This window comes from Gymnoscopelus microlampas (assembly GCF_963454915.1).
Source record: "Gymnoscopelus microlampas genome assembly, chromosome: 2".
Taxonomy (NCBI): Eukaryota; Metazoa; Chordata; class Actinopteri; order Myctophiformes; family Myctophidae; genus Gymnoscopelus; species Gymnoscopelus microlampas.
This window is the reverse complement of record NC_139939.1, coordinates 33,693,981-33,714,628: the sequence shown is the minus strand read 5'-3', so window position 1 is coordinate 33,714,628 and position 20,648 is coordinate 33,693,981. Positions and strand designations below refer to the sequence as shown.

The 20,648-nt window shown below is 40.6% G+C and overlaps 2 protein-coding genes across 6 annotated transcripts; both read left to right on the top strand.

Moving 5' to 3' along the window:
* The first annotated feature begins 80 nt into the window (after window positions 1-80).
* mvb12a (multivesicular body subunit 12A) lies at window positions 81-6,592 on the top strand. Of its 2 annotated transcripts, XM_084073832.1 has the most exons (10): window positions 81-197; window positions 2,628-2,723; window positions 2,940-3,023; window positions 3,199-3,298; window positions 3,809-3,938; window positions 4,301-4,438; window positions 4,648-4,754; window positions 4,871-4,929; window positions 5,062-5,127; window positions 5,299-6,592. In XM_084073832.1, exons 2-10 carry the CDS (start codon window positions 2,628-2,630, stop codon window positions 5,374-5,376), a joined length of 858 nt encoding a protein of 285 aa, XP_083929958.1. In that variant the 5' UTR covers window positions 81-197; the 3' UTR covers window positions 5,377-6,592. The 2 variants fall into 2 exon arrangements, with proteins under 2 accessions (XP_083929958.1, XP_083929959.1); XM_084073833.1 differs by lacking the exon at window positions 5,062-5,127.
* A 1,380-nt stretch (window positions 6,593-7,972) lies between these two features.
* On the top strand, window positions 7,973-19,071 carry LOC311056880 (uncharacterized protein). Of its 4 annotated transcripts, none has more exons than XM_084073722.1 (13): window positions 7,973-8,044; window positions 8,802-8,834; window positions 9,095-9,311; window positions 12,039-12,681; window positions 14,080-14,194; window positions 14,344-14,384; window positions 15,457-15,487; window positions 16,167-16,287; window positions 16,642-16,783; window positions 16,911-17,016; window positions 17,108-17,238; window positions 17,405-17,500; window positions 18,091-19,071. In XM_084073722.1, the coding sequence occupies exons 1-13, from the start codon at window positions 8,020-8,022 to the stop codon at window positions 18,526-18,528; spliced, it is 2,139 nt and encodes a 712-aa protein (XP_083929848.1). In that variant the 5' UTR covers window positions 7,973-8,019; the 3' UTR covers window positions 18,529-19,071. The 4 variants fall into 4 exon arrangements, with proteins under 4 accessions (XP_083929848.1, XP_083929846.1, XP_083929847.1 ...); XM_084073720.1 differs by having other exon boundaries at window positions 16,167-16,317; XM_084073721.1 differs by having other exon boundaries at window positions 14,326-14,384.
* The last annotated feature ends 1,577 nt before the right edge of the window (window positions 19,072-20,648 follow it).

Genomic DNA, 20,648 nt, shown 5'->3' with positions numbered 1-20,648 from the left:
ATTTGAGTACTTTTTGCACCGCTGCATTTATCCAGATCATGTTTCCCCTGCTCAGCCTGATGGGAGTTGAAGTCATTATGGAATCACTCCTTCCGGCTTTTTTGACGAAGACCAAGGATTTTTGTCTGACACCTAAAAAGTTGTTTACCTGCCTTCAGGCTGATCCACAAACAAGAAAAAGTGAACGAGAAGGCAGAGTAAGTATTTATGCGATTATTTGAGTAAAAATCGTGACACGCACTGGATGAAGGAGTCCAATGCTTTAGTTTAAACTAAGTATAAGAGCGGACGATAGTTGTGTCAGTGAAACATTCAGTGAGTGGACCCATTGTATTTAGGCTATGTTATTGTTAGAAATATTACTGCACACATTAATGTTGCTATTTGTGATTAAAATGACATTATTATTCTGGAAAGCAGTTTTAGGCTATCTTACACAATCTACTTAAGTAGGCATACTGTCTACTTGCCATAATAAGATCAACATTCTTTTGTATTGAGTGCATTGCTTATGTGACTCCAATTGTTTAAATGGGAATACGTGAGGCTTTGTTAATTTTATAGAAGTAGCGTAGCGTATGCGACCATGAAAATAATTGTGGATTTGAGACCCCCCCCATGTGAAATAAGGGTGTCATTTCACTTCAATGTTGATGATATTAAATAAAATGTACTTGATTATGAAAACTTAAACATAGGCCTATAGGTCCACAGAATGAACAAATCCCCTATTCATTTCATGAAGGAGCTTCAGACTTTCCTTGATGACATCACAGTTTCCAAAAGCTCTCTGGTTCCTGACATTGGGAGTTATTCTTAAACAAATGAGTTGTTTGAATGAAGTATGATATTATAAATTATAACAACTAAATATGATTTTATAAAGTATATCCTGCCTCTTTAGGTCCTCTTGCACCATAATTTCCCTCATGTTCTTTTCTGACTGCATCTTTTTTTTTTTATATACTTTATTTTTTCATATGGGCACCACAGTGAGTAGTCATATGACTACCAAGACAACACAAATTACATCAATTGGGACAACGCAGGGCAAAACAAAAAAAACAAAACAAAAAACAAAAACAAAAAACAACAAAAAAAAACAAATAAGGCACCAAACTAACACAAAATAGACATCATTAACAGGAAAAAATGAATAAAACTAAAACAAAGAAAGAAGAAAAAAAAAAAAAAAACAACAAAAAAAAACAAGGTACAGAGGCACATAGAAACTAACCCATGTTCAAGTTCATATTCTTTTATTTTTTCTGACTGCATCTTTTGCACGCAGTGTAGCTTTCATTGTGTCATTTATTCCATACAGCCAGCAAAAAGCTCCTGTTGAAATGCTTTTAATTATTCCATAGAGCCAGGACACAGACTCTTGTATAGCAATGAGAAAACTGAAGTTTAAAATCAGAATCAGACGTAAGTTTACGTGCAAGGAATCTTATGCAAGAGTCTAAAAGCCTGCTAGGTACACCGAACCGGACCAGGAGTTTTTTTTTGTTCTGTTTTTTAAATTAATGTGACTCTAGACTGCTTGAGCTATTGTAGCTGTAAACCAAATTGCCCCATGTGTGACAATAAAGTTTCACTTTGAACCCTGACTGGTTGGTATCCAGAAGGTTGTTCTGTGAGAGATGGAGAGAGATCTACCGGTAATTAGAAACAACTTGTTCAAGAGTTATGGAAAGCAAAGGAGTAATACTGGTCTGTAGTTCTTGACATCGGAGGGTTAATGAATTAATAAATTAGGAACGGAGAAACTTTGGCAGAAATTAAGGCAGACAGAAGCAGCCTGGGTTTATGTTGTTGATGGTGGTGATGCTTGGGGGTAGATCAGTGGCAATGGTCAGGACAATTGAGAAGGGTATGATCATGATGACACAAGTTTCAGGACTTCATCTGGAGATAGAGAAGTAATATGTGAGATGTTGGGGTAAGATGAGTTAGTGGGAGGCTGGGAGAAAGCTTCTGATATTATCGACCATGTCAAAGTGTGGGACATAAAGCTTCAGCAGAGAGGGATGGGGATATCAGTGGAGGGGGACGGAGACGGAAGAGCTTCCTTGGGTTAGAGGCAGATGACTGAATGTTTGTGCAACAGAAATAGTACTATAGACATTGCTAATGAGAGGGAGAATGCACAGATGAAATGAAGTGGGAGAGATATCTGATTATCAGTTTTGCGTCACTTACTTTCAGCTGCTCTGAGACGTGTTCACTCAGCTCAGAGAGTTTCCAATAAAGGAGATGCTTAATAGAGACAGACAAACCAGGCCTGGAAGAGAGAGACTGATGAAATTGTGGAGAGAAAGTAGGAGGTTGCTGTCAGTCAGTTGAGAGGGACTCTGAGGGAAAGAAATCAGGGGAGAGAAGATCATGGAAAACGGGAGAGTGGAGGGGTTAAGAGCCATCAGGTTCCATGGAGTGGTGATGGAATAAGGTTGGATAAGTTTAGGTGGGAGAGTGAGCAATTCAGTGGGACTGGTAGTGTGGTTTGAAGCTGTCTTAACAAGGAACAGATTGTGGTTTTGTGTACTGCCCCCCTGATATTTACGTTGTCTACCAAAACCACATATTCATATTTTTCTCGTCGTTGTCTCCTTTCTCATCTTCCTCAGATGTCTCTGAAGGAGTATGGGGGAGGTCCTGTCAGACCATTGGCTGCAGTGGCCTGGACCTCTAATAGCAGCATCTGCCCTAAAGACTTCACCCTGGTAAGGATTGGGGTGTATATTAAATGTTTATAATTCTGTGTTATGCGTGTACAGTCTAGGTAGGGATATGGGGACGTCAAGGGTGTCCATAGGGCACAGAAACTTTTCTGTCTGTCACATGCTATAAATGCCTTAATTTTTTACCACTGTTTATACATTTCTAGTTAATAGTACCTACACTTCTCTTTATCTCACTTTCTTGCCATCATCCTTCAGATCAGTATTACAGAAGATGGGGCAACAGCCAACTTCACTCGAACTTTTGGGATGAAGTCTGGTTATTACCTCTGCTACAGCAAGGTAACGCAGGCAAACATCAGGAAGACACACATACTATTATGCTCATCATTTGTGTCTCCAAAGTACCCTCATACTTCACTCCTGTACCCTCTGACCCTGCTGTTCATCTATGCTTTTATTCTGCCTGCGTGTACGTTTCTTTTTCTCCATCTATCCCTTTTTCGTCCTCCCTCAGGAGTTATCGGGGGGTATGGTGGTGTCAGATGTTCAGATCATCTCAGACAAGGAGACAATCCCTCACGGTTACTGCTATATAGCAGAGTACCTAGAAGCTAGTGAGTACTCACCCACAACCAGCATTTGTAACCTTGCAGAGGCAGCAGCAAGTGTGCAAATGTATGTAGGTCCATATGATCTGTCACTGGTGCAAGACAAAGTAACAAATATGAATAGAAAAAGAAAAGAACAAAGTCGGCGCAACAGCTTGATGCTCTGAAAAGTTGTACTGTTCAAAATCAGCACACAGTGTTCCGACCAAGTTTGGTATTCCTCAAATTAAGATAATTACAGTGGGTGACTCTTATCTAGGCTTGTTGTATCACATGAGCAGAATGATGCAATAGGGGAAACAATACAGGTTCTATAAACCCAAATGCAGAGATAGTTACACATTCTATAAGGAATCCTACTACTCAGAAGATTACCAAATAGAAGAATACAAATAGGAAGACAAGTGATAATATCACTACAAAAGCAAATAATAGTAAATAGTCTCTCAAACAGTCTCTAAAAAATGATGTACACTTAGATTTTCTTTAAAGTTAATGTGTATATTTCATATGCAGAGGCCTCAGTGATGAAGAAGAAGCGTGTGTGTGTGCGAGTCGTACCAGTCGGCAGTGTGGACACTGCTGTGTTGGACATCAAACTGACTGCTAAAAGTAAAATGATGTTGCAGCACTACACGTGTGTGGGGTTAGTAACTTTCCTCTTCTACCCCGCATTTGAACCCGGTTTCCTGCACAAGTGCTGACATTTTTACAATGCTCAGGGGATAAATTGAAACTTGACCATTAGGTCAAAATTTGTGTCAGATCTTGTGTCTAGGTGAGACATGACCTTTGACATGATCTAAATGTCTCAATAGAAGAGCAGGGAGACAAAATACAACTACCCCAATTGTATAAGTTATTTTATTAACATACTCTACCATACAGATTCGACAAAATTACATTTTATTAATTAAAATGTACATTGTGCCGCTTGTGCTTTAATGCAATTATGTAAATCACTGTAAATATTACAGTTTTTCATAAGTTGGGTTTACTGTTCTCCAGAGAAATCCATGGCTATGTGATGTGGTGTAGAAAAGGCCAGTTTTCTGGCCCCATGCCCCAGGCCAAGCCTCGCAGTGTCACCCTGGATGTCCGCAAACTGTCTCTGGAACAACCTTCCCCTCTGCCTCTCAGACCAAGGTATAAGAAAAGATCTTTATCACTCCCTAAAGAGAAACTTTTAAGTGTTAAAAGTAAGCACACCATTTAATTCCAATTTCAGGTGGAAATGGTGTGACATTATACATTATAAAATGCAAAACAAATGTATTGGAAGTTCTGTTTTGGCATATGGACATTGAATCAGTAATAACAGCAACGTTGCTCTCTTTTTGCCTTTGTCTCCAAAGCAACCCTCCACCTCAGCCCCCTGCTAAACTAAGTCAGCGGCGTAGTACACTCCAACGCAAGGAGATTCCAGACATAACTGCCGATAGCAGTATCTCTGCGATCACAGGTATACTGTTTCAAGTTGCCCTTTTATATATACACATTCAACAGTATTGAATGGCCACTGTCTTACTATTCCATAGATTAATTAACCCATATTCCCTATACCTTTATTCACCCTAGCTATCGATGGAGTTCCCTTTACCCTTCATCCAAAGTTTGAGAGCCAGATAAATGGCATGGTGCGTTTCCTTTTTTCTTTTCTTTTTAAGCACTACAAAAGTGACATAATCACTAAGTGGAACTTATCCCGTTTTCCATGCTGTACTCTCTATCAATCTCTCTTTAAGCTTGTTTCCATCTTCTCTTTTTAGAGTCCTCAGCTGAATACTCAACTGACCAACATTCATATAAAGTCTCTCCAGGACATTGAAAATGAAGTAAGCTCACATTTAATCTTTAATTCAGCTTGTTGTACTGTAGGTCTATAAGTGCTTGGCATTATAGACTTATGACTTGAGAGAATCTAATTACAGTTCATGACTTTTAGAGAGGTCTTTGAATTGTGAACTGAAATCTCTGATATTCATATTATAATTTTGCTCTTTCAGTATAGCTACCCATTTTCTGTGGAAGAATCTGCTGCGAAGAGAACCAGGCCATCAGTCCCAGCAGCAAGTGCCTCATAGACTTGATGACCGTTGCACTTTGACTTCCCCTTTGCCTTTGAAACAATGTCAGGTTTCTGTGGTGGGTGCTATCTTATAAGAAGATTCAAGATGACTCCTCATGTTACGATAGAGATGAAGGAAAAACTAGTTCATTATGAAGTTTTATTAGGCCCATGTGGGTTTGTATATCGTCCCTGTCGGGTGGAAACCGCCTATGTCCAAAACAGCATTGCGATGCGACACATTGTGAGCTTGTAGATCGGCCATTTTCACTACTTTGGCTTGACACTCTTGTATGACGAAGTAGGGAATTAATGATGATAAAACATAAAAAGTTTAAATTTGGAGTTACAAGGTTTCTGACTGACAGCGACGATATGTAGGTAATATTGAAAGGTTTTCCTGGAACACTAGTCTTCCTGTCATATGTATTGTCAGTTTGTGTCAAAATGTCAAAGCCATATAGGTGCCGTAGCATTTAAAAAATGTTTTTTAACTTAAGATAAGTTGTGCGCCTGTCTTCACTCGTATTCCTTAGTTTTTGCTAGAGCATTCTTATTTAAAACGTTGATAGGCGCATTTGAATGGGATTGTATTTGTTGCCATAACATGTATAGACTATTATACCTCTTGGGGAAGAAACTGAAGAGAATACAGGGTTGAAGATTACTCTACTAAATATGTAGGGCGAACTGTGCATCTGCATTATCATATACATCCGTATGTACTTTTATGCATATTTCATTTCTGACTAGTACAAGTCCTTAACAACCAAGAGTTGCACTCTTTCAGGCAAGCCTAAATTAATGCACAGAAAAAAGACATTTGAAGTCAAACTTGTCAATGCTTGGAAGATATGCACTGTTTGCTAATGTTACCAAATCATGAGTTTTTTTCTTTTTTGTTACACTGGTACAAATCCTTTCCCAGAAATGGTACACCAAGAAATATCAGTGAGCAAGTGGTAATGCTGAGCGAGTGGTATCATGTTAACATGAGCGGCACTAAAGTGTATGTTATGTTACGTACAATGTGTCATTTTTACCTATGGTGTAGTTAACTTTTGTATTATGAGTTATATATAATGGGGGGGAAAGCAGTTGTTGACAAAGTAGGGACCAATTATTTATGTGCTGTATTGTCTTTGAAAAATATGTTACAGAATGACTGTTTATGGGATATTTTTATGGTATGCTTTTAATGCATGGAAAATAATAAAAGTCTGTTAAGCGATGACGGTGGAGTATATTGAATTAATGCACTAGTACTAAAGAAAGACCTAACTAATATCCTGTGTTACAGAACATCTGAGACATTGAACGGTTAGAGAGAGACAAACTGAACAAGATAAATAAGTTGCTGTTCATGCTCACATTTTACAGTTTGAATGACAACATAGAGACCTGATAATTTATGAATTTGCTGAAACTCCTGTATGGACTCTCGGCTTTGATGTGTATTGCCTTTGCAGCAACACTATGCCTTTTCACTAATCATATCCAGCCAAAAGTTTAATGTTGGAGATTAAGTGGCTTGTGACTAAATACATCTAGATACTCTTATTGGTCTTACTCCAACCATGATATAAGTGAGGTTTATGTGCTTAACAGTAAATACTGACGGTGGGGAAAGCATTTACAATTTATTGCAGATTTTCCCAGCAGGGCTGGGATTACATACTTAGCTGCACTTTACCTTAGCCGGCTTGTCCTCGCTTTAGGCGGGTATTGGCAGAGGGCAATACTTGATGTAGTGTTGTAGACAAAGGGGAAATGAAAAGGGGTAAAATTACCCAATGCATATCCAATGTTAGACTGAGATGATAAATGCTCTAAATACATACATTATCTTATTTGTATTTATTTAAAGATGTGGGGTGGGATTTGTTGGATACTTGTGTATACATTTTCAAGTTGCATCTATTTCTTTTTTTTTTACTAAGATTTGTTGGAGGTTATGTTAGAATACTTGCTTGCTTTGAATATTTCAATTTGTACATTACTGTTGTTGCAAAGAACTGAAGTTTGCGTCCATTACCTGTGGGGGGCAGCAACACGCCCAAATGGGTCTTTACTTCCGCAAATGTTAGGTCCGGAGCAGCGATGCCATGTCCGCTTATTATAAGCTACGTTGGACTTGTTTTTCCGTAAAGTTGCTTGAAAATATTGATAGTTGCCTGTCGCGTTTTTTGGGCTTGTTTCCTAATGTTGTTTAATGGTTCTCAAGCATTTTCATGTCAAGGACAGGACCCCCACATTAATATCTATGTGTCTGCAGACCCCTAGCCTCTTTCGAGACCCTGTTTGTTTTAGTATTTTGGAGAAAGGGGCTACAGACCCATCTGAACATATTTTATGCCATAAAAGATTAGTGTTGTTAAAATGTTTCAAAAAAGATTCCAATGTTTAAAAAAAAATCTTCAAGACTTTTTTGGGGGGAAATAGCAGATCTACAAGCTCTTGTAGATCGGCTATTTTCAAATAGCCAATGGAGAAGTGCTTGCTTCTTTTGGGCTTGTTTTCATAGACGTGGTTGCTTGTTTCTCTCGCACATTCTGGCAACACTGAGAAAAGCTGATTCTTCTCAGTGGTGCTGTGTACACACAGTCAGTCCGTTGAATCAAAGCTCATTGGAAGAGAGACACAGCGTACCTTCAAAGCTATGGACGGCCGAAACTACGGTTCTGGTAAATATAAATATTATGTTCATTATGCGCCAACATTATGGTTATATTACAGCCGTATATTTAAAAGCATTGCTCATGTAAAATGTTAATAAAATAAGCTAATATTCGCCCACTAGCTAATGTTGGTTGCTTTGTGTGGCTCGTAAACCGCAGTGCGACCTCTCATTATTTACCTTAGTAATGTTATTTAGTTTGTTGACAATTTAAAGTGGTGATTGTGGTCACTTTCATTGTGTTCATGTAGCCAACCTCACATTAATAGCTAAAGCTAACAGACCAACAACACTCGGGTAATGTGAACAATGGTAGCTAGCTACTAGCTGTTTAGCTAACGTTAAGGATCCACAATGGAAATAAGCCTTCGGGCTTTTGTTGTGTTTTCATCCATTTGATATTTAATGTGTATACTTGTATTTTATCATACTATTGCATGCCTTGTTTTTTTCAATAAATGCCTCAGTCAGTCAATCAATAAATCAATCATCCACAGACACTGCTACTCACTTATACCTACTCACTAGCAAGCTAACAAAATTGCTCTTGTTTGTTAGCTGCTCGCTGAAGTTAAAAATGAAAACGTATTTATTAAATGGATGGAGTCACTCATTAAATAATGTGAAAGCTAAATGAAATGGCCGCCAAGTCTACTAACCTACACGCAAAATCTAAACGTATTGTTCTAATCATCATATATTGTTCATTATGTCTAATGTGATATTAACATTAATATTTCATTGTGCTTGTTCTTTTCTTTAAGGGTATTCAAGTTGGGGAGGATCAGGCAACAGAGGTGAGAATAAGTCACTTTGCAATAAATTCACTCTCACTTTTATTCCACAGCCTTTAAACACTTAAACCCCACTTGGGTAACCGGAGACCCTCAGAGCTCAATACTAGTGTCTGTCGATCTAAGCTTGTCGATCTGCTATTTTCAGTGAAAACTTCCCCCACAATACGGATGCTGGGGTTCAAGTAGTTAAAAACACAGCTTTCCTAACCTAATTGATTGTGGTTATTATGATATTGAATTGTCTCTGATCTCCCTGCCAGGCTCCAACAGCTTCGATCTGTATGGAGGTGGAGGAGGTTATAAGGACTCCATGTCAGGGCTGGGAGGTTATGGAGGTGGTGGGCAGATGAAGAGGGGTCTCTCTGGGGGCTCACTGCTCTCCTCGACAGGCGCAGATGCAGTCATCGCAAAAATTAACCAGCGCCTCGACATGCTAACACAATTGGAAGGAGGGATGAAGTCTGCTCGCAGTGAGAGGTAATGCACGCACAGACCACTGCTTCTCAGGCATAAAATCAATTGCTTAATAAGCATTTTAGACATGCGTCATATTGACTGAGCTTTGTACCCACGGACACAATCACACAATTAATGGTTAATGGACCATTTAAAATGTCAATTATTTGTATGTTCTCTACATATTAATGGAAAGTCAGTATGGTCATGAGCAGGCAAATTTGGATAATGCAATCGTTATAGTGAAACATGTTAACTTAATCATGTTTGTCATATTAACTGTGTAAAGATGTTGCTCTTCATTAATCACACTCTCATGTCAAGATACTTGACTTCATCTTGCATGTACATTCATAGCCATGCTTATACGTATAGCATCCCAGGTACTTCGATGTAGCCTAGAAGACTGTAATGATTTCAATTCATCTCATCAAGTCTAATATCTCCTTTCTCACTTTGCTACGGCACAAGTAGACTGCTACTGAGAAAATGGCCAGCACTCAATAAATGTCCCTTTCACATTTTATTTACCTCACCCAGGCAGAACAACAGACGTGTTTCAACCCAATAGGTCTTACTCAGTGCCGACAAGTAGACTGCAAAAATGTTCTCATAACTATCAAGCATATTCCTAGTTGAGGGATTCTGAACAGGCTGTACACCGATCATCTGGTTGGAGTATAATTATACAGACATCATATAGATATAACCTTTTAATAGAATGGAATGCAGGTTATGATGGTGCAGAGGAACAATATATCCTACTGAATAAGATCATAATGCTTCAGTATTTCCAAATTCCAATAGTCTATACAGTACACTACAGTACCTTAAGTGTTGCCACTATCACTTGTGTTTGTAGGCCTAGCTGTTTTAACGGTTAACTATAGAATGGTGGTGTCGATTAAAGAAATTAGGCTAATCATAGAGAATGACTGACTATGATTAGCACACTATGACACAGACTACCAGGGGTGTAACGATACACATGTAGTACAAGGACTCGGTGTGCATTAGACTATTCATTCTAATAATTTATTATAATATAATTTATAGCTTAAATGGGATGAAATGTTTTAATATTCTCAAGTCGGCATATAGTTGGTTAAGCAGATGCCAACACGTGCATGCCATGCATGCAAATGCCAATCCTCTGCACTCGCATAACTTATAACATTTGCAACTCCAGTTACGCACACCAGGCATATTTGCACTCTTAACAAGCTAGCAACGTAGTAGCTTGTTGCTATAGAAGAACTAGATGGTTCTCCAATAACCAACAGTTGTGGCTTTCGTATCTGGTTTACGACCAAAGACTACGCCATTGGCAATTTCTCAAACACGTTGATATGTGCAGACAGTGTCAATTGGTGGAGCAACACACATGTGACAGAAACCCTCCACTACCCTTCTGCTGATTCTAAATGAATAATGTGGATATGAGACTCATTATGAGTAGTCTAGAATGCAGGCGTTACCCATTTCTCTCTTTTTCAGTTCCTGTCTTTAATTAACTTTATCATTAAAAAAAAGGATATAGTGTTACATGTTTCAGAATGTGTGGACGTGAAGGGTAATGTCAATAAAGTATTGATCAAGTCAGATCAACTCTTATGTAGCATTGATCTGAGAACTGTGTTTTCAAGTTGAGGAATTTGATGAGGTTAGCAAAGGTTGTAATGGGAGAAGCCAGTCATTTAAAACAATTATAATCATAGATTATCGCCACTTTATTTTAGTATTGTTGAATTGAAGGTTTTCATCTCCACAGCTGTGGTTTTAGTTCTGTACTGTATGGTGTGAGAGTGGTGGTGTTGAAGTGTTCATGTTAAGTTTTTGGACTCAAGGAATACTATTGAGGGGCATTCCTGTTTAAGCCTCAAACATAATAGTAACAGGCAGGGTCTGTCTTATGGATGTATAATTAAGGCCAGCCTCTGTTTCATACATTACATTTCCCAGTTTAGGTAGCATCTTGCCGTGGTCAACATTGCCTTTGTCTTGTCCTTTCTTTCTTTCTTTTTTTTTGGTACCCATTTTTTGTTTATTTCTCATCCTCCATGTGACCTAACCCTGTCTCCTGGATTTAGGTTGCATGAGAGAGGTGAGAGTTCACAGGTGTTGGTGTGGCATATCCGTGTCAAACTGAACTTTAGCAATGCCAAGGACCACTGAAAAGAGATTTGGGTTCCATCAAACCTCTTTCTGTTATTAGGATATGAGCCATTTGATTCCCCAAGATAATAACATCTCATGGTTAAGTATTAAGACACGAGAGACAAGAGACCATGATTCATGAATGGACAAGCCTCTTGTCCTTTTCTATATGACCAATTTATGCTCTCCCCAGTTTCCCCTCTGGCTTTGCCATTTAGTTTGACCAAACCTCAAAAGTTACATGTTTGTGTCTAACATCACTGACTACTAGTATCCTTTTAACCTCCAGCAGGTGCTCCTGCAGAGATGTGTTGTGGGAAGAACTCCAGTGCATTTTTGTAAACCAAGTTAAGAGGGAAAATCATTGCTGTGCCACAAATGACCACACCCAGTATGTTCATCTGTTGTGGATCGTCAGTGTATGATGTTGCCTTCATGGTTCATCATCAAATAAAAATGGGAGCTAAAGATAAAGGGAGAGAGAAACTGAGAATGTGGAGGAGAAGGAAGAGCAGGTGGAGAAATCCAAACCTGACTCCCTCCCTCATCCTCTGCTCTTCTCTGCCACCCTTCCTCCCTCCCTCCCCGCAGGTTTGAGCAGTACGAGTCCTACGACTCGCACCCTTCCTCTCACCCTTCACCCTCTTCCCGAGATCTCTACAGATCTGGTGGCGGCAGTAGCTATGGTTATGGCGATGGCCGGGGGGACAGCATGTTGATGGGTCAGCGTGGCAGCTCAGGCTTCGGAGGGGGAATTGGGCTTGGGGGAGGAGGAGGCTTCGACGGCCCCTCCTCGTCCTATGGAGTCGCTAAAATGCGACAGGATATGAGAGACTCCTTCAGCAGTGGCCTAGGAGGAGGTTCAGGAGGAGGTGGAGGAGGAGGTGGAGGTGGAGGATGGGCCGGAGCAGGCAGACGCTCCCCCAGAAGGGGTGGAAATGCCGGGGGCCGTGGAACTGGAGGAGGGTTTGGAGGCCGCAGGTCTGACCCCACTCCACTGGGGGGAGGAGGAGGAGGAGGGCGGGGAGGTGGCAGTGGTGGCCGCTCCCATTATGGCCACTCTCAAGGAGGTGGTAGGGGCAAGCTCCCATCCCTCCTGTCCAACCGCATGTACCCCGAGAGTGGGGGATTCCATCAGGGATCTGCCCAAGGGCCTCACGACTTCCCTGGGAGGCATTTTGGAGGGGGCCCACGGGCCGGCCGCCAGCGAGGCCGCAAGAGACCCCTCAACCGAGTAAGTACCTCGAGTCAGACTTGCCAGCCCCATCTGCACCGGGCACAAGTTAAGACCTGTTTAATTATATCCTTCAATCCCCTCAACTATTGGGCTAGCCAATCTGACATATTCAAATCTATTTTACGTGTCAACTAGCCCCATATGACCTCTATCTGTATCTCACATTTACGACCACTTCTGTCCCCTAATGTCAACTGTCCAGTCCAGAAAGGCTCCATGGAGCTAAATGCCCGTGTCCCACTTTTAAGTGCCCAGGAAATCATCCTCATCTGCCAGTACATATCTGGAAGTGTTTTCCACAGATTCCCTTTGGTTTTTATTTGGCTTTCTTCTTCCACCCTTGGGTGTACGTAGGATAAGACTAATACTAGTGATGAGGACTGCCCATAGAAGGAAGATTGTCGATATTTAAAGTGTGTGAAGATATGGATTGAAAGTGAAAGTGATTTTAATAGATTGGGTTAACAGCACTGCAAAGCTATAAAGATGACCTGTGTTGGATTTGTTTTGTTTTTTTGTTTAAAAAAAGAAGTCGGTTACAATGACCATTGGTGTATGTATTTCTTTTAGCCACTGTTTATGGCTCTCTATTGGCATATTTTCCATAGTTTTTAAGTACTTTTCGCCTAGACTTAATTCAAAGAGTTACCTTTAGTTATTTTTTTTTTAAATCAATGGCTGTCAGAACTCAGAATATGTCAGCGCAACAAATTGTGATATTACTGAAAATGTCCTACACACATTATCTTTATAGCACCAATTTCAGCTTAATGATATTGTGATATTTGGTGCATGAAACCAAACTCTGTTCAATCTGTATCGTCCTGTTTTGCATATGGTGCATGTTTGAAGTCCATTCATACAGTGAGCTAGAAGCCAATTGGTGTCACTAGGATAAATATTTTAAATCTCAGAACCCATTGGCTAATTGTTGATTATATATATATATATATTATTATTATTTTTATTATATGCCTAGCCTTTGGAGGAAATGGGTGATGCCGTGGTCTAAAACCGCAGGTTCTGGTTTATTGTGCTGCTGCGTCATCAGGTTTTCTGTCACAATGTGAGACGTGAGAATGAATTTGGGGTTTACAGAATGTTAGACAGGAGTTAACAGTGCCCTTAGCGCTAAACTGGAGCCTCCAGTTTTATCCCATGACGTTACATATTGCCCACTGAAGCTAATTTTCCATAAAAATAAAGTAGCTGATTCGTTCTGACATCAAGATTTTTTTTTATTGGCCTTAACTTAAGGGGCTCTCCACTGACTTGAGTTCACCCTAGAACTCAATTCTTGCCCTGGCATGGAACTGGCATGAATTATTTTGCCAGTGTTTCAAACTTTCTGCACATGCTTGTGGGAGAGCAAGTTCACTGTATGTTACCCTGTAGCAGGTGAAACCGCAGCGGGATGGCCAGAAGAAGAGGAAGCCAACGGTACCTGCAGCTGATGAGCCGGAATCTAAGATGAACAAGACAGAGACTGTAGGGACAGAGGGCACCCAAGGTATACATACACACACACAGTAAAGATTTGACATGTTGGAGGCCACATTACACTAGTCACATCACATATGTACACACCAAGTCTCTCTGGCGTGATTTATTCACTGTTTGTTGGGTGATGGCTGCTGTCAACCTTCTCTGTCTCAACAGAGTCGGTGGAGAAAAATGGCGATGCCAAGACTCCAGCTGCAGTGAGTACATTTAGAGTGTGTCTTTATTACAATCATTATGAGTTATGCTTTTAGGAAATTGCCCTATGCATTTAACCCATCCTTACTGTTAGGAGCAGTGGGCAGATCAGCACATGGCGAGCAGTTAGGGGTTCAATGTCTTGCTCTGAGAAAAGTAACTTGTTAAAATATTTTTGCGTTACCGACAATTAAAACCCCCCTGCTAGGAAGTTTGATCAAGAGTGCAGCTGCAGGACCACATTGGAAACAAGTGTTGAATTACACTTTAATGTGTTATCCTGGGTTTAAGTTATATGGATTTTACTTGTAAATCTTTTCCCAAAATCAAATCAAAAGCAAGCCTACCGGAGTTACCACCAGTGTTGTGGAGGTGGAGCTGTGCTGGGCTTCACCAAGGCTATTTGCAGTGACGTTCTCCTCCTTTTACCAATAAATCCAAAAATAGTGTGAATACTTCCACGACTGTACTAAAGGGAAACCTCTCTGTCGTCTCTCAATCTCTGCCATGTCGCACGGGTGCGACAAATTAATGTAATAAAACAAGACCAGCTGTCAGCCGGCCCGTGTGTCACACCATAAGTGGTGACCCGTTGAATAGAATGATTACGCAATCACCACAGACTGCTGGCCCGGTCACCGATTTCTGTGTAACATCCGTGCATGTCTCCGTTGAGACAAGTTTGTTAATTGATCAGGAAACAGTGCAGGATTTTCCTTTGCGGCAACAAATTAGGTCTTAAATGTATCGAAGTAACACCATTAATTTGGAAAAGGTAACAGAGTACTTCGAGGTTACTCTGTTACCCCAAAAAGTATTCTGTTACAGTAACAGCGTTAATTTTAACGGCGTTACCCGCAACACTGCTCAGGAGGACGAACCAGTTCCCAGTTCGATCCTGCCTCCTTCAGCATTGTGTTGATGTGTCCTTGAGCAAGACACTGAACCCATAACTGCTCCCTGGAAACTGTTCAATAGTTGCCGACTGTTCCTAGTTGGGATGAGTTGAAGGCCAGTGGCGTGAAACTTTCCTTACTTCGTTTTTTAATGGTAATCTCTTTATCCTTTCAACAGAGTAGTAAGCCTGCATCAGAAGGGGAGAAAAGTAAGTGCTCCTCCTGCCTTTCACTGCACTCTTGTCTTCTCTTTCTTTTTTCATCAGATGCATGATAAAACACTTAACAGTAGAGCTACATAATGTATCAGATTTTATCATCACTGATATTCACCGGCAAAATGAAAATCAATTCATTCAAACAATTAGAAATTCGTCTTTCTCACTTGAAATCTAAATGCGGAAAACCGTGGGTTAACTGAACGTTTTTGAATTCTACTCAAGTGAACTTTCTTACTCTATTCCGCATGCTGGTTTGTTTATGTTGGGGAGGTAGTATTTCACCCCCAACTGCACCTGTAAGGCAGCCACCACTTTACAATGCTGAAAACTGCATGGCTGCTCAAAGGAATCACAGGGAAAAAGTTGCTGAGCACTTCAGCAAGTTGAAAGAGCTGATGCGACGACAGCTGTGGGACTTTTTTTGTGGATTACTGTTGACCACGTGGCGAATACAATACACAAACCTTGTTATTGTGCTATGAATTTTAGTTGTGTGCGCTGCGACGCAGTATGGAACAGGGAACATTGACTATCAGACATGGAAATTGTATGCATAATTCTCAGTTTTATTGCATCTCATGTCGCCATCTCCAACAAATCTATCACACACTGCATATTTTCTCCATATCATGCTCCTCTAACAGTGTCCTATACACACACTCCACAGCAGCTCCAACTGAGCAGGAGGAGAACTCTGAGGCAAAGAAGAAGCCACAGGGCAAACAGACCCCAAACCAAGGCCAGGAGAGAAACCCCAAACTAAGGAGGAGGAGAGGCTTCCTTGAAAGGTCAGGGAGCAAACTATCCCCTACCGAGAGGTCAGAACTACCTACATCACCTAATTCGAATCTTGCTTCTACTCCTTAGTATCCTCTCCTCTTTCTCCCATTCTGATACCTTTTCTTCTTCGTTCTTTAGTTTCACTTCTTTCCAATTGATTGCACTCTTTTTGCCTTTCCTATTTGTCGACAATTCTATCCATCTCCCTATCAGATGGTGAATATAGCCATGAATGATGGTAATGCGGGAGTATTTCAATTTCTACTGACTTCACACTAAACTCACACACACTTCATGTCAACCACTGTTTGATAACTCTAAGCTCTTAAATGTGACTCATTCTTTCTTTTCCTGTCGTGCAGAGCCATGTTTGCGTGCTCTGTGTGTAAGTTCCGCTCGTTCTACAAAGAAGACATGGCCACTCATCTTGAGAGCCGCTTCCACAAGGACCACTTCAAGTTCCTCTCCAGCAATCTGTCCAAACCCACCACAGACTTTCTACAGGTGAGACACCCATGAGCATACAGTATACCTGGGGTTAGCCTTTACATTAGTGCAGCATGTGTGGTTTTTTATTTTTATTTTTTACACATAACATTGGTCACAAAGAAAGTGTATGGGTGTGTTCTAGGAGTATCTGATGAATAAGTATAAGAAAACCGAGCAGAGGACAGGTCAGTTGGAGAACCACAGCGCTGCCATATGCCAGGTCTACAAGGAACAGGACCTCACCAGAGGTAAAGGCATCAGAACTTTGCATGTGGAAGACAATGGTTGTAGTACACTTTGAAAGTATTCTGAATGTCTTCACTCGGTTCTCTTCTGTAGAGCTGGGCATGGAACACTTCATGAAAAAGGTGGAGGCGGCTCACTGTGCGGCGTGCGATGTCTTCATTCCCATGCAACACCATCTGATTCAGAAACACATCAAGTCCCCTGACCACAACTACAACCGAAAGGTACCGGACATCAGTTGTAATTACAAGATAAATATTTAGCAGATGTTCTTATCAAGTTCTCTGGTCTGCAGAATTTATCTTATGATGATTATTGATTGTTTGTTCTTAAGCATGTTTTACCCTCTGACATTTTGAATGACTTTGTTTATCCTTTGTATAACCAAAGGGCATGATGGAACAGTCCAAGAGGTCCAGTCTGTCAGTCGCTCGTAGCATCCTTAACCACAAAGTTATTGGCAAGAAGCTGGACAGTTACCTCAAGGTAAACACGTTCTTTTGCATTGCGTTTTTGTACAGAAATCATTTTAAGTTAGGGTAGCAGATAAGGGACAACTTGAGATATTTACACACTAGTCCATATCTAGACGACAATATCGGTTGCTTTTTAAAACAAATTAAGTTCTCAATAACTGAAAAAAGCAGCTCATGCCATCAGTGTACTTAAATAAATGTAAATGTCTCACATTCAAAATCAGCTACATTTGCAATGCTGTGGAAGCCAATCTAATGTTAACTGTGAAATGATATGTATATTGATGAGTGTGTAATGGTTTATAGAGAGCTTGGGTGAGTTTCCCTGGGTAAATCTTCTTCCACTCCTGACATTGCAAAGCGTCATTAGGGGAGCTGGTTAGCTGTTAAAATTGTTTTCCAAATTGTATATAACATATTTATTCTTTGTGAGAATGCCAAATTATAACATAGTCACATTATTTAAATTTCCAGAGTTTAAAATGTTCTGTTGCCCCGCCTTTAACATATTCATACAATATGGTTGTTTGATACTTTTTTGCATTTTGAATTATTCAGTGAAACCTAATTAGTTGCTTTTAATCCACTTCCTTACGGCAGGGGGAGAATCCCTTTGTTGGTAACCAAGATGACCAGGATCCCGAGGATTCCATGGCTATGGAGGTTTCGGAGATGGAGCTGACCAATGACGACCAGGCGGAGGTGGAGGCAGAAGCAGAGGTGGAGCCTACCAAGGATGAGGGAAAGATTGAGGGAGAGATTGTTCAAGAGGCGGTTGAGGGTGACAAGACAGAGGAAGAGAAGATGGAGGAGGACTTGGGAGTAGAGGAGGAGGAGGAGCAGCAGGGAGAACATGAGGAGGAAGGTTTTGAGGTCGGAGATGGAGACGAGGAGGGTTTTGTGGTGGCTGATGAGGTTGGTGACGAGGGAGTAGAGGGTGACCTGGAAGAGGATGAGGAGGATGAAGGAATAGTGGCAACGGAGGTGGAAGATGAGTTAAAGAATGATGATGCCAGTGGAGTGGTGGTCCTAGACTGAACATTTTTTTCAAACGCCAGTGTGAATTTTAGACCTTTTTAAACCTGTCTGGACCAGTCAACAGCTCCCAATAGAACCATTCTGACTCTCCCATCACCAACCGCATACAATTAAGATGGCACGCCCTGGCTCCCCAAGCTCTTGCACATACTTGTAATCCTGAAAATGTATACTTTTATTTTTGTTTATAGACTCTTTTTTTTTGTGCCTTTGTTCTAAACTTTTTTTTTCTTCGATGGGATTTAGATCTGTCAAGTGATGAGAATTGTATGTTACATTTTTTATTCACTGAGAGTTGACACAATGGCATGGACCCACTTATGATGGGCGACTTCCCTTTCAGTCAATAATAGCGGTCACTGATTGGTGGAAAATGCTAGATTGAATTTTCCCAACCTTGTGCTGAGAAATGTGTGGGTTTTTACTTCTGTGCGTGATGTGAAAAGAAGACAAAGCAGTGATTGATGTCTGTAGAATAGGTCTCAAATATAACAGAACTTGTTTTGTCTTACGGTCCAAATAAAAATAAACTTGTTGAATAAATCAGTGCTAAATTTTTTTTTCTTGCATAGAAAATGTTAGGATTGATCAGATGTGCAGATTGTTAGTATGAGTAAGAAAATGGCCATGTAATTAGTATTAAGAAATCTAAGTAGCTGTAACTGTTTAATGTAGTCTACATGTACATGAGGATTGGCACATTTTGCTTTAAACAACCAAAATTAGAAAGGTGCGCTCCATAGTGCGCCTTCGTCAGCCATTGCCTTCAACACAAGCTTGTAAATTAATTGTTCTAGCTTGAACTTGAAACAGCGTTTTGAAGTTGAAGGTTTTTTTTTTTGTTGGAATGTATACTACATGTTTTCCCTTTTTTTTTTTTTTTTCTCCCAAGATGTAGAAATTCTCCACATGACAACCCTCTGGGCTCTACAGTTATCCAGCTGTGTGACATGTCATAAGTAATTGCTGTTGCTTCATAAATAACGCTGACTGAGCAAGTATTGTTCCCGTTCCTTAATGCGAACACGATCAATATCTTCTCTCCTTGTCTTCTCGCTCAGAGGCGGGGCTAAGGTGCGACGAAACGACGCAAAGTGGACGACATTAGGATGGTAGTTTGAATATTGGGATCCGGCTATAGACATAATGTAGTCTGCATTGGCTGGTGGATCGTACATTCACATTGCTGCCAATTTGGCTGCATTACTGTTACTGTATATGCAATGCAAGTTAAGGTGTTTTTATATTGAAAACTTGATGCAAGATAACAAGTATCCTATATCGTAACTACGTACATGTCTGACTTTTTTTTTTTTTTTTTTATGCTTGAAACTTGAATTCAGTAATTATGGAGAGCTCCTGCTTCAGTAGACATACATGAGGCATACATGCATTCGGAGGCACAGTTTGCGCCTAATCCTATTCCAGCTGTGTTGTCGCTCCAATGAAGTCAGAGCAGCAGCCCGATTCTCTATCTACTGTACGTGTTAGTATCTACGTATGCTAGGAGTGCCGTCAGTAATGCTGACACTGCAGGAACCAGCTCTCCGGCTCTGCAGGAACCCACATCCCCACAGGAGAGGACATGTGACGTGTTACCGTCCCCACAGGTGAGAACCGAGGGGATTCATGGAGTCATATTGTCTGCAGACGGGGGCATCTGTAAAATTTTACCTTGCACATATATCAAAATCAAATTGGCTGAGAATTGCCCTGAAACTTGTTGAGATAACAAAAATGATTATCTGTGTTATTTGGATTGGTATGGCCTAATACGTTTAAATTTGGGGGTCCTTCACATGAAAATGTCTGAGAACAATTGGTATGGCTGTTGTATAAGATATATAGTATTATCACATATCCTTTATTTACCCTGGGTTATTGGGTGATAAAAAGGACTGAGATAAGTTAAAGTCAATCAAGTGCAAGCAAAAGCTACATCGGCCCAAGGGGTGGTATGGTAAGTTAAGTGACCAATTGGTCCTTAACTGTCTCACTGCTGAAGGAACTCACAACAATGTCATACATGGAGGAAACATGGCCAGCACAGTTGCTGTGGATGATGCGGTAAATGTAAGGAGACGCTGGAGTTTATCTGGGTGCAAAAGAACCAGAACCGA